The sequence below is a fragment of the Somniosus microcephalus genome, chromosome 5, assembly GCF_052327205.1.
Source record: "Somniosus microcephalus isolate GS21.2 chromosome 5, FLI_Smic_1.0, whole genome shotgun sequence".
Lineage (NCBI taxonomy): Eukaryota > Metazoa > Chordata > Chondrichthyes > Squaliformes > Somniosidae > Somniosus > Somniosus microcephalus.
Genome location: NC_140991.1, coordinates 10081012 through 10095500, shown reverse-complemented (window position 1 = coordinate 10095500; position 14489 = coordinate 10081012). Strand labels below are relative to the sequence as shown.

The 14489-nt window shown below is 45.6% G+C and overlaps 1 protein-coding gene across 8 annotated transcripts in view; it reads left to right on the top strand.

Moving 5' to 3' along the window:
* The window catches only part of hsf1 (heat shock transcription factor 1), a 105842-nt gene that overhangs the window by 70577 nt on the left and 20776 nt on the right, over window positions 1-14489 (top strand). For 6 of the 8 annotated variants that reach the window (XM_085987306.1, XM_085987303.1, XM_085987304.1 and 3 more), the window contains one exon: window positions 1547-1750. The exons of the other annotated variants lie outside the window; for them this stretch is intronic. In XM_085987306.1, coding sequence (XP_085843432.1) covers window positions 1547-1750 — 204 coding nt within the window. The remainder of the gene's footprint in view (window positions 1-1546; window positions 1751-14489) is intronic. 8 annotated transcript variants of the gene reach the window in all.

Genomic DNA, 14489 nt, shown 5'->3' with positions numbered 1-14489 from the left:
CACTGAAAGCAAACATGCAGGTGCAGCAAGCAGTTAGGAAGGCAAATGGTATGTTGGCCTTCATTGCAAGAGGATTTGAGTTCAGGGGCAAGGATGTCTCACTACAGTTATACAGGGCCTTGGTGAGACCACACCTGGAGTACTGTGTGCAGTTTTGGTCTCCTTACTTAAGAAAGGATATACTTGCCATAGAGGGAGTGCAGCGAAGGTTCACCAGACTGATTCCTGGGATGGCAGGACTGTCGGATGAGGAGAGATTGGGCCGACTAGGCCTGAATTCACTAGAGTTTAGAAGAATGAGAGGGGATCTCATTGAAACGTATACAATTCTGACGGCTAGACAGACTGGATGCAGGGAAGATGTTTCCCTTGGCTGGGGGGTCTAGAACAAGGGGTCACAGTCTCAGGATATGGGGTAGGACATTTAGGACAGATGAGGAGAAATTTCTTCACTGAGGGTGGTGAACCTGTGGAATTCTCTACCACAGAAGGCTGTGGAGGCCAAGTCATTGAATATATTTAAAAAGGAGATAGATTTCTAGACACAAAAGGCATCAAGGGGTATGGGGAGAGAGCGGGAATGTGGTATTGAGATCGAGGATCAGCCATGCTGCTCCTATTTTTCGATGTTTCACAACCAGTGGATTACTGTTGAATGAGTCACTTTTAGTGTAGTTCAGCATGGCAGATAATTTGTGCTGACAGCAGGGTCCCACAAATTACAACTGAACTGATTGACCAGTGAATTTAATATTTTTGGTGTTGGTTGAGAATGATACAACACACAAGGAGGCCATTCAGCCCATTGTGCATGTGCTGGCTTTTTGAAATCTCACACCCCTGCTCTTTCCCCATACCAATTTTTTCCTCCAAGTACTTATCCAATTCCCTTTTGAAAGTTACTATTGAATCTGCTTCCTTTCAGGCAGCGCATTCCAGATCATCATAACTCGCTGCCTAAAAAGAAAATTCACCTCGTCTCACTTCTGGTTCTTTTGCCAATTACCTTAAATCTGTGTCCTCTGGTTTCTGACCCTTCTGCCACTGGAAACCGTTTCTCCTTCTGTTCTTTCAAAACCCTTCATGATTTTTAACACCTATCAAACCTCCCCTTAACCTTCTCTGCTCTAAGAACAACAAACCCAGCTTCTCCAGTCTCTCCATGTAACTGAAGTCTTTCGTCCCTGGTACCATTCTAGTAAATCTCCTCTGCACCCTCTCCAAGGCCTTGACATCCTGCCTAAAGTGTGGGGCCCAGCTGGACCTAACCAATGATTATAACAGATTAGCACAACTTCCTCGCTGCCTTGCTCTGTGCCTCTGTTTATAAAACCAAGGATCTCGTATGCTTTTTGAACAGCCTTCTCAAATTGTCCTGCCACCTTCAAAAGGCAAATGCGGGTATGGGATGGCAAGGCAGCCAAACCAGCAATTGGACCTTGTGGCATATTGTATTAAAAAATTATCTCTGTCTCTCTCTCTCTCTCTCTCTCTCTCTCTCTGTCTCTCTCTGTCTCTCTCCCCACCCCTTTCTTGTTTCCTCCAGGACTAGTCCTATGGTCCATATTAAAGAAGAGCCTCCAAGTCCTACAGCTAACCCAGAGATTGAGGAGGTCAGTCCTGTTATCACCGGCACTGAGGAGCCCCTCTCTCCATCGACCTTCATCGATTCCATTCTGGAGGACAATGACACTAGCGCTGCACAACCACAGCCCGAGGACCGGTGCCTCAGCGTGGCCTGCCTTGACAAGTAAGCACAGAACATGGGGAGCAAATTCTCTCAGCCAGAGCTCAACACTTTATCAACTGTGCAATAGTGGATTCCCCTCGCTGATTGAGTGCATCCAGTGAGTCGCTGAACTGTACAGGGTTAGGTGAGGGGCGATGGTATGGACTCTACCATTGGCTTCAGTGTCCCATGTGTTCAGGAGTGGGAGAAAATTAACCAGGATTACTTTTCCTGAGGGCTATCCAATGATTCCTGCTGGAAATGGGCATTGAGGCTAGGTTGAACTTGGATGCACCCAACCAGCAAGTAGCTGACACTTTAGGCTCGTACATGATGAATGAGCATAGGATGGGTCGCCGGGGGAGTAGAACTGTACCCCTGCCGGTATTGGTGCCTTCAGGAGAAAGTCCGAGGGAGAGGAAGCTGTCACTGAACCCTTTCTCATTTTTAATCCAACTTGCATTTATATAGTGTAGTTTACACGGGAGCTGCCCTAAACAGTTCTCGCAATGAATTCCTTATTTTCTTTTGAAGTGCAATTACTGTTACGTTGGCGCATTGGCCACCTTCTGCAGTTTAAACTGAATAAATGTGATGGGGCTGTGGGATATGTCTGGTAGTGCACAGATGGGATCTGAGTCGTACCTGACCGAGGATCCTCGCGGACTCTCCATTTCTCCCAGATACGTAACTGAGATGCACCAGCGGACCTTGCAGCACTTGCAAATGCACTGATGTCACCCTCTCTATAGTACGACAACCCAAAGAAAAGCTACTGATCGGTCAGTCGAACAAAATGCCCCCCATTTAATTCAAACTGGTGCACTATGCAGCTCAATAAAGATCATTTTTGACACAAATACAGTGGATGGTCGTTTAAGATTCTGGTAGTTGATTAGATCTTTGTGATTCAGTACAGGTTATTAATCCCTTATCCGAAACCCTTGGGGCCAGATGTGTTTCGGAATTCGGAATTTTTTGGATTTCCGAACGGTAGGGGTATCCTGCAGCTCTTTTTGACATTTTCACAGTGGAAATTAAACTAAAAATCACAAAATAACAAAAAATATCAGAGAGCAGCAGACGCACGTGTGACTGGTAGCAGCGCTGAGACACAACTGACGCCTCTCACCTGCGTGGGTCAAGCATCGGCCGCGTCGGGTCATGTGTGGCGCCACTCGGGTCATGTCGTGCACACGAGTGACACTCCACAAAAAAACTTTGTTTTCAGAGCTTTTCGGAATTGCGGATAAGGGGTTGTGGACCTGTACTGTGTATTTGAAGAATTTCTCTCTCTGGCCCTCTTCCCACACCCAAAGATGTTTAGCCAACCCAGCCAAGTGACTGCACAGCTTCCAAGCTTGTTTCAATGCCTCTAGAAACAGCCAACTCAAGGCATGTGACAGTGGCCAAGTTTTCCCTCCCTGGGTCCAGCACCCCTATTGCTCTGCCAAGATTGGGCACTTACCTGTGGGGATTAACTGGAATGATCCCACTTCCTGTGTTTGTTGTGCATTTTTAACACGACTGGTCCCTCACCCTGTAAACATCTTTCAGATGAGACATTAAACCGAGGCCCTGTCTGCCCTCTCGGGTGGATATAAAAGATCCCATGGCGCTATGTCAAAAGAGCAGGGAGTTCTCCACCGTGCCCTGGCCAATATTTATCCCTCAACCAACATCACTAAAACAGATTATCTGGTCATTATCTCAATGCTGTTTGTGGGACCTTGTGTGTGAATTGGCTGCCGCATTTCCTACATTAAAACAGTGACTACACTTCAAAAGAACTTCATTGGTTGTAAAATTCTCTGGGACATCCTGAGGTCGTGAAAGGTGCTATAGAAATGCAATGCAATCTATCTTTGTTTCTTTTTTAATGTGCTTCAGTTGCTGGTAGAAGTCAGCACTGATGTGAATTTTCTGCAATCCATGTCTTTCCTCTGTACTCTGCCCTCAGGCACTCGCCACTGACGGCATTTCAGCTTTGGTCATGGACTAGATCAGTGGGGCCCAAGGCCAGCCCAGAAGTAGATTTTAGTTAGTCTGTAACACCTTCTGTCTCGGAGTGGAACCTGGGCCCAACTGCCTTGCCTCTTCAGCCAGTTGCAGGAGGCGATCAGTTGTACAATAATGGGTGAGAATATGGGAAGAAATGGGTGGAATAACCAAATGAGACCTTCATGTAGAGAATTATGTATCCATTACATGTCTGTATATCGATGTATACATATTGAGTATACAAAAGTTCACAAAGCAGGCTGAGTGGAACAAGTTAGTATGTCAGTATGCTACAGGGTGAAGAGGCACTCTGCTGCCTCCCTCTTTGCTAGCCTGTTTCGAGGAGCTGTCCAGTGTCTTTTAAATGTATTCATGGGATGTGGGCGTCGCCAGCAAGGCCAGCATTTATTGCCAATCCCTAATTGCCCTCGAAGGTGGTGGTGAACCGCCTTATACAACTGAGTGGCTCGCTAGGCCATTTCAGAGGGCAGTTAAGAGTCAGCCACATTGCTGTGGGTCTGGAGCCACACATAGGCCAGACCGGGTAAGGACGGCAGATTTCCTTCCCTAAAGGACATTAGCGAACCAGATGGGTTTTTATGACAATCCGGTAGTTTCATGGTTACCATGACTGATACTAGCGTTTTATTCCAGATTTATTTAACTGAATTTAAATTCCCCGGCTGCCGTGCTGGGATTTGAACTTGTGTCTTCGGATGATTAGTCCAAGGCCTCGGGATTACTAGCCCAGTAACATAACCATTATGCTACCGTTCCTGTGCTTGTCTCCTCCACGAGGGGGGGAGCCTCGGTCACCAAACATCGTTTGTGCACATCTCTTGGCATCGGCATGAGTGTTGAGAGTCTTCCCCCCCCCCCCCCCCCCCCCCCCCGCCACAGGGTCTCGGCTGTTGCTACACAGACAAAGTCTTTCATCAAATGTTGAAGCATTTGTTTTAGTCAAAGGGTATGCTCTCCGAAGCAACTTAGAGGGCCAGTAAAATTGTCAGACCTTTCTTATGACGACCATGGATCAGAGGTAATAGAAACCCATACCACGGAACCTCAGATCAAAGTGTCGCTATTGTGCATTTACAGATTTTAAAATGGGGTGAGGGTGACTAAATGCTGGAACCTTAAAATTGCTGGAGATGCAAAACAAATCAGTCAGTATCCATAAAGGGTTAATATTTCTAGTCAATATCCTTTTTAATTCATTTTTGGGATGTGGGCATCGCTGGCAAGGCCAGCATTTATTGCCCTCGAAGGTGGTGGTGAGCTGCCTTCTTGAACTGCTGCAGTCCGTGTGGTGAAGGTCTTCAGAGCGACTATCCATTATGACAAAGGGTCTACGCCCAAAACATTGACCTGTCCTTTTTTATTTTATCGATGCGGACAAACCCGTTTTGATCCTTGTATTTTCTGTTTCCCTTTCATTAACTGTCTGTTTCTTGGTGTCTTCTTGCACGCGTGTGTATGCAGGGAATCTCGGTGAGGCACCCACAAGGGAATGCAGAAGGAAGCAAAATGCATAGCACACGGGAAAGTGAGTGAGCAACCCAGGAACATTGGGGCTGGGGGTTATCTAGCTGCTAGTAATGGGTGCAGCTGCATTTGACTTCATCCTGTTTGTAGGTGGACACAGAGGGCAGGAAACTATTTGCGCTCTGACCTGTGGTCTGTCCAGAGCATCCTGGTTTTCCCCTGTACCATGGTTGTAATACTTGTTGGGGGGGGAAATGAATAGCAGCAATGAAATTGTGATGGGTCTAATTTTTTCTTTTAATTGATTAAGTGTACCCCAAACACTGAGTATCCCATCCCATGTGTTTCTATAGGACGCACAGATTATGGGGCTGTTTCTAGACTGGACAAAGGCCAGTTTCCACCATTGGCTCAGGTGGCGTATGACCTGCCAGGCGTGGACCTCGGCTTTGCAGACCAGCAGGGTGCCCAGTTCAATCCACGGCCTGCGTTGAGTTAGCTGACCGGGACTGAGGCAGCAGTAGGGTGCTGCAGTTGGACTTGTTCCTTTTAAGCTGGAGAGGGAAAGGTTGCTGTGGGTTCCCAGTCCTGTTCACCTTGCAAGCCATGCTGGAAAGTGCATGTATGTGTATGGGTGCTGGGGGAATACTCCCACCTTCTGATTCTCCATGCATAGGCTCCCGCTTGAACAGCAGCCGGATGAGGTATCGAGCAGCCAGCATTATGAAACCATGCCCCAGCACGAGTCTGGGGACAGGAGCTTGCTTTAAGGGATTGGATACAAAACAGCAGCGACCCTAAATTGTTGGCTCCTCCGTATTTCTTTTACTAATCGAGACAAGTAACGCTGCACAGGAATCCTGATGGGTCAAGGATACCATGGCTAATTTCTGAGCATTCTAGTATTGCATTGATTGTGGGGCAAGCGGGAATCGGGCTTTGTCATGACTGAGCAGCAAAACTAATGGCTGCAGCGTTCTAATTATAGAATCTTGCAGCACAGGAGGCCGCCATTTGGCCCATCGTGCCTTTGTCAGCTCTTTGAAAGAGCTATCCAATTAGGCCCACTCCCCTGCTCTTTCCCCAAAGCCCTGTAAATGTTTCCCCTTCAAGTATTTATCCATTTCCCTGTTGAAAGTTACTATTGAATCTGCTTCCACTGCCCTTTCAGGCAGCGCATTCGAGATCATCTTCACTCACTGCGCTAAAAATCCGCTCTTCCCCTGCAATTCTTTTGCCAATTACAGGAAACTTTGTGCTATCCGGCACCCATGGGACCGAGCTGCTGCCGTTGCCTCAAAACTTCCGTACTCTCCAGAGTTAATGTTGAGAGATAACGGAGATTCTTATCTCCATATTTGACAACAAACACTGTTGCTTAGCAACAGCTTCTAAACACTCGGGTGTGGCCCTAAAGCTCTGTAGCTGAAGCTGTTGCTATAGCTACAGACCTTGCACAGCTTGACTGTTCAAACAAAGCAAAAAAAACAAACAAAGAATAAAAAACGGCGGCTGATTTTTGCCGGTGGCTCCAGATTGCCGGATAGCTCACCTCTGGATAGCGCAAAGTTTCCTGTACCTTAAACCTGTTTCCTCTGGTTACTGATCCACCCACCAGTGGAAACAGTTTCTCCTTATCTCTTCATTTTGAATACCTCTATATTAAATCTCCTTTTAATCTTCTCTGCTCTTCAGTCTCTCCATATAACTGAAGTCCCTCATCCCTGGAACCATTCTAGTAAATCTCCTCTGCACCCTCTCCAAGGCCTTGACATCCTTCCTAAAGTGTGGTGCCCAGAATTGAACACAATACTCCAGCTGGGCCCGAACCAGTGATTTATAAAGGTTTAGCATAAATTCCTTGCTTTTGTACTTTATGCCTCTATTTATAAAGCCCAGGATCCTATATTGTCTGGTTCGATTGTGCAGTGGTACAGTTGTACAGGGCCTTGGTGAGACCGCACCTTGAGTATTGTGTGCAGTTTTGGTCGCCTTACCTGAGGAAGGATGTTCTTGCCATGGAGGGAGTGCAGCGAAGATTCACCAGGCTGATACCTGGGATGGCAGTAATGACGTATGAGGAGAGATTGGGTCGATTGGGCTCACACTCACTGAAGTTTAGAAGATTGAGAGGGGATCTCATCGAAACCTATAAAATTCTGTCAGGCCTGGACAGACTAGATGCTGGAAGGATGTTTCTGATGGCCGGGGAGTCCAGAACCAGGGGTCATAGTCTAAGGATAAGGGGTAGGACATTTAGGACTGAAATGAGGAGGAATTTCTTCACCCAGAGAGTGGTGAACCTGTGGAATTCTCTGCCACAGAGGGCGGTGGAGGCTAGTTCATTAAATATATTCAAGAAAGAGTTGGATATATTTCTTGAGGCTAAAGGGATCAAGGGATATGGGGAGAAGGCGGGGACAGGGTACTGAATTTGGATGATCAGCCATGATCACATTGGATGGCGGAGCAGGCTCGAAGGGCCGAATGGCCTACTCCTGCTCCTATCTCCTATGTTTCTATGGTTATGTTACTGGTCTAATAATCCAGAGAACGCGAGTTCAAATCCCACCATGGCAGTTTTAAAAAAAATAATAAAATAAAAATAAAAATTGATATCAGTAAAAGTGACGATAAAGCTGTCAGACTGTCATAAAAATCCAACTGGTTCACTAATGTCCTTTTTTAGAAAAGGAAACCTGCCTAAATATGACTCCAGTCCCACACCAATGTAGTTGACGCATTTATCAACTTGTCCTGCCACCTTCAAAGTTGTTTTATATTGCCTCTCCTCACACTTCCTTCCCAAATGCATCACTTCACACTTTTTTTTTACTGTGTGGATACTAGGGATGGCACAGGATTCAGTCAATTCACAAAATCAGACCGTCAGAGCCTGACAAAGGAAGACATTTATGCCCATCTACAGCTGGATGACACCAAATTCGGGGGGTATACTTAATACTGAGACTGCGACACATACAAGAAGGCATTAATAAACTTGCAGAATGGGCTTGTAAATAGCAAATGAATTTCAACGTGGCTAAGTGTGAGGTGCAATTTGGTAAAAGGAATAAGGCGGCCACATACTCCTTGGAAAATATGTCCAAATGGGGTAGAGGAGCAAAGGGATTCACATGCACAAATCACTAAAAGTTGCAATGCAGGTTGACCAGGCCATAAAAACAAACAAAGGTTCATTTCTAGAGGGATAGAATTGAAAAGCGGAGAAGTAATGTTAAACTTGCATCGAACCTTGGTTAGACCACACTTGCAGTACTGTGAACAGTTCTGGACTCCATTATTATAAAAAGGATATAGAGGCACTGGAGAAGGTGCAAAAAAGATTTACAAGCATGATGCCAGAAATTAAGTGTTATGCCTGTCAGGAAAGATTAAACAGCCTGGGGCTCTTTTCTCTCAGAGAAGGCTAAGAGGTGACCTGATGTAGGTCTTTCAAATGATGAAGGGGTTTGATGAGGTAGCTGTGAAGAACAAAAAAGCCAGAAGTGGAAAAGGTAGAAGCAATGGAAGGGGTGAAAATTGATAGACCGGCTGTACTAGAAAGGCTGGGTATGTTTGGAGTGGATAAGTCGCCTGATCTAGATGGCTTGCATCCCAGGTTGCTAAGGGAATTGGGGGAGGAGATAGCGGAAGGGCTTGCCATAATTTTCCAATCTTCCCTAGACGCGGAGGAGGTGTCTGAGGATTGGAAAGTGGCAAATGTGACACCATTGTTCAAGAATGGGTGTAAGGACAATCCTAGTAACTACAGGCCGGTCAGTTTAACATCAGTGGTGGGTAAAGTTTTAGACACAATAATCAAGGAAAAAATTAACTAGGAAGATTGTATTTGACTAATCTAATTGAATTTTTTGATGAAGTAACAGGATTGATGAAGGGAATGCAATGGATGTTGTCTACATGGATTTTCAGAAGGCGTTTGACAAAGTACCACATAGAAGGCTGGTTAACAAAATTGCAACTTATGGAATAAGTGGGTCAGTGGCAGCTTGGATAAGGAATTGGCTTAAGGACAGAAAACAGCGAGTTGTGGTAAATGGCTGTTTTTCAGACTGGAGGATGGTAGACAGTGGTGTTCCCCAAGGGTCAGTGCTGGGGCCACTGCTTTTTTTGATATATATAAATGACCTGGATATTGGAATGCAGAGTAGAATTTCTAAATTTGCTGATGACACCAAACTTAGGGATGTGGCAAACAGTGATGATGATACCAATCGACTGCAACAGGACATAGAAAGGCTAGCAGAATGGGCAGACAAGTGGCAGATGGAAATTAATACAGAGAAGTGTGAGGTGATGCATTTTGGCAGAAGGAACAGGGGGAGGCAATATACACTTAATGGCACAGTTTTAAAGAGTGTGTAGGGACAGAGGGACCTGGGAGTTAATGTGCATAGGTCCCTGAAGGTGGTAGGACATATTGAGAGAGTGGTTAACAAAGCATATGTGATCTTAGGCTTCATAAATAAAGGTATTGAGTACAAAAGTAGAGAAGTTATGCTGAATCTTTATAAAGCGCTGGTTAGGCCACAACTGGAGTATTGCGTCCAGTTCTGGTCACCACACTTTAGGAAGGATGTGAAGGTCCTTGAGAGAGTGCAGAGGAGATTTACCAGACTGGTTCTGGGGCATCTTAGCTACAAGGACAGGTTGGAGAAACTGGATTTGTTTTCATTAGAGCAAAGGAGGTTGCGGGGTGATTTGATAGAGGTGTACAAGATTATGACGGGTTTGGATAGGCTAGACGGGGAATGGCTGTTCCCACTAGTTGATGGTACAAGGACTAGGGGACACATTTAAGGTTTTGGGCAAGAGATACAGGGGGGATGTGAGGAAAAACTTTTTTACACAGCGAGTGGTGATGACCTGGAATTTGCTACCGACAGAAGTGGTGGAAGCGGAGACACTCGGTGTTTTCAAGGGGACACTGGATTGACACTTGCAGGGCTACGGGGACAGAGCGGGGGAATGGGACTAACTGGGTTGCTCTACAGAGAGCCGGCACGGACACGATGAGCCGAGGGGCCTCCTTCTGTGCTGTTCTGACTGAGATATTTCCACTTGTGGGAGACCAGAACTAGGGGCCATAGGTAGAAGACCGTCACTACTAAAGCCAATAGTGAATTCAGGAGAAACTTCACACAGTGGTTAGAATGTGGAACTTGGTACCACAGGGAACAGTTGAGGTGAATAGCGCAGATGCATTTAAAGAGAAGCTAGATAAGTACATGAGGGGGAAAGAAATAGGATATGCTGATGGGGTGGAAAGAGGCTTGTATGGCGCATAAACACCAGCATAGACCAGTTGAGCCGAATGACCTGTTTCTGTGCTGTGAATATTATGTAAAAGACAGAAATGGATTGAATGTGTTCGCTTCTCTTTCAATGTAATTTTGACCCCTCAATAGTTTTGTGCAACAGACACCTGAAATCAATGAAATCCGAGCACTGAGCTGACCATAACTGCACATGCTCACTATACACGGTGAATAATAGGTTCACGTCCATGATTTCCAATCTTGGCTATGTCATAGAAAAAAGAGAGACTTGCATTTATATAGTGCCTTTCACGACCTCAAAACAGAAAATGCTAGAAATACTCAGCAGGTCAGGCAGCATCTGTGGAGAGGGAAACAGTTAACATTTCAGGCCGATGACCCTTTGTCAGAACTGGAAAACTATAAACTGTACACAGTACTCTCGGCGTGGTCTCGCCAAGGCCCTATATAATTGCAGTAAGACTTATTTACTCTTCGCCAACCTTTTGTAATAAAGGCTAACATACCATTTGCTTTCCTAATTGCTCGCTATACATGCATGTTAACTTTGTGATTCGTGTACCTTTTCCAGTTCTGAAACGTTAGCTCTGTTTCTCTCTCCACAGATGCTGCCTGACCTGCTGAGTATTTCCAGCATTTTCTGTTTTTATTTCAGATTTCCAGCATCTGCAGTATTTTGCTTTTCTAATGTTAAGGTGATGCCCCCTTTGTTCTGGATTCCCCACCAGAGGAAATAGTTTTTCAGTATCTCCCCTATCTAATCCCTTAATCATTTTAAATACCTCCATCAGATCACCCCTCGACCTTCTGAACTTGGAATACATACCAACTGTTGTGCGGTAATCTGGTTAAATAAGCTCTCGAGATTTGGAGAGGAGGATTAGCATCTTGGTTGATTTGGGAGATAGGTACTGATTAGGAAGGGTCTTACCTTGGCTCGCCGGTCCAGAGAAAATCTATTTTTTCTTTCCCTCCACCCTCTCCTCCTAGCACAGGACCCAACTGTTTCTTATTCCTTGGAAAATAAGAAACTCAATGGGGTAGGGGAGCAGAGATCTGGGAATACAGTTACATAAATCGTAACAACACAAGTTGATATGGCCATAGAGTGCAAACAAAGTACCCGGTTCATTTCTAGAGGAATAGAATGCAAAAGCAGGGAGATTATGTTTGATTTACATAGGACCACACTTGGAATACTGTGTGCTGTTCTAGTCTCCATTCTACAGAAAAGGATATTGAAGCTCTAGAGAAAGTACCGGAAAGATTTACAAAGTTGTTGCCAGAACACTGAGGGTACAACTATCAGGAAAGTTTGAGACAGCTGGGGCTCTTTTCTCTGGAAAAGGGGAGACCTGATAGAGGTCTTAAATGATGAAGCGGTTCGATAAGGTGGATGTGAAGAAGCCGTTTCCACTTGTGCGTCAATCCAGAACGAGGGGGCACAAATATAAGATCGTCACCAACAGATCAAATAAGGAAGTTAGGAGGAATTTCTTTAGAGTGGTGAGAATGTGTAACTTTGAAACAGGCAGCATTGACTCATTTAAGGGGAGGCTTGATGCCAACATGAAGGGGAAGGAAATAGAAGGATTCAAGGCAGGGTGGGATTGTGCTGTCGATTTGTGTATAATTCTAGTGTTGTACCTCCACTGCCCTGCCCAGAAATCCATTCCATTAGTTGATCTATTCCCTTGAATGTAGAAGATTATGGGGTGATCTAATAGAAGTGTTGATGGAGATAAACTATTCCTCTGGTGGGGAGTCCAGAACAAGGGGTGATAACCTTAAAGTTAGAGCCAGGCCGTTCAGGGGTGATGTCAGGAAGCACATCTTCACACAAAGGGTAGTGGAAATCTGGAACTCCCCCCAAAAAGCTGTGGATACTGGGGGGTCAATCGAAAATGTCAAAACCGATTGATAGACTTTTGTTAGGCAAGTGTATTAAGGGATACAGAACGAAGATGGTAGATAGTTAATCCATGATCTAATTGAATGGCAGAGCAGGCTCGACTGGCTGAATGGCCTATTCCTATGATCTCTGTCCCGCTGAAGAACTTCTCAACATCAGTCCTAAATTTACCTGGAGTACGAGGAGCCAGTCAAGCTTGGCGAGGGTACTGGAGGCCTCCGACCTTCCACTAATTGGCAGTGGGGAGGGAATTTTAAAGGGGGTGCAGGAACAGAGATTGAGGGTGTAAGTACACAAATCTTTGAAGGTGGCAGGACAAGTTGAGAAGGCTGTTAAAAATGCATCTCGGATCCTTGGCTTTATTAATAGAGGAATCGAGTACAAAAGCAAGGAAGTTATGCTGAACCTTTGTAAAACATTGGTTCGGCCTCAGTTGGAGTATTGTGTTCAATTCTAGGCACCGCACTTTAGGAAGGATGTCGAGGCCTTGGAGAGGGTGCAGAGGAGATTTACTAGAATGGTACCAGAGATGAAGGACTTCAGTTATGCCAAGAAGCAGAGGAGGTTCGAGAGAGGTGTTCAAAATCACGAATGGTTTTGATAAGAGTAAATAAGGAGCAAGTGGCAGAAGGGTCGATAACCAGAGGGTACAGGTGATTGGCAAAAGAGCCAGAGGCAACACAAGGAATCATTTTTTTTTTTTTTTTTACACCGAGTTGTTGAGATTCTGAAAGGGTGTTCGGAAGTTGATTCAACAGTGACTTTCAAAAGAGAATTGCATAAATACTTGAAGGGAAAACATTTGCAGGACTGTGGGCCAACAGCAGAGATGGTGAAGTGTGACTAGTTGGCTAGCTCTGTCAGAGAGGCCGGCACAGGCACAATGGGCTGAATGACCACCTGTGATGTATGATTCTACCAGTTTGACTCTGCCTGTCTGGATTTAAGTAGGAGCTTGTGGGGAACTACAAAAAAGTGAACCTCAAATCTGCAGCGTTTCCCCACTTCAAGTTAGAACCTCATCCACAAGGCGTGTGTTTATGTCCTGCTCTCCTCAGAGGAAATGGCCCAGAGAGTCATCTGTTCTGGGAACCTGAAGCATAACTGCAAGGGGCAGCACGGTGGCATAGTGGTTAGCACTGTTGCCTCACAGCGCCAAGGACCCGGGTTCAAATCCGGCCTCGGGTGACTGTCTGTGTGGAGTTTGCACATTCTCCCCGTGTTTGCGTGGGTTTCCTCCGGGTGCTCCGGTTTCCTCCCACAGTCCAAAGATGTGCGGGTTAGGTTGATTGGCTATGATAAATTGACCCTTAGTGTTAGGGGGATTAAATACGTGGGGTTACGGGGATCGGGTGGGATATGTGTCGGTGCAGGCTCGATGGGCCGAAATGGCCTCTATCTGCACTGTGGGGTTTCTGTGATTCTGTGATAGATGTTTCCCACCTTGCCAGCTGAGTATAGAGAGAACTTTATATTAAAAATCTAAAATGTGCAAAAGAAAAATGAAATCCTAACTTTTTACTGAGTCTTGCTTTTTTTTTTAAAAAGTGCACCTTGTCCTGTGTGCAGTTGTACCCTGTGCCCTTGCTTTGTTTCCACCTCCTTCTACGTGACTTTGGTATGCTCTTCTACATGACTACAGTCCTACATACCCCAATAAAGGCGCGTCACAACTTGTTTATAAATCCATGCTCGTTCATTTTAAACTCGCCAGTCTGTTGACTGATCTTTGTGCGGTTTGACACTCCACTCCCAAGAACACACCTGTCAACAGATACTGGACCTGATCACTTATTTAAATTGAAGATGCTTCTAACTCGCCCACAGATACAACTGGACTACGTTAAATCTGGGGCATTCAAACTACTCCCTCTCTTTTACCAACTAAGAGGTCTGTCTGAGACTTCCAACAGTCCTCCCCAGCGGCCGACTCTCGAGCCCTAGTCATCCAACGCGTGAAGCCCAGGCAACTCAGTCGTGTTTGCGCTTGTATTTCTTACTCACTGCTTTGTCCTGTTTGCATTTTGTGTGTCGTGGCCGTTTGGAAAGGGCTTAGTGC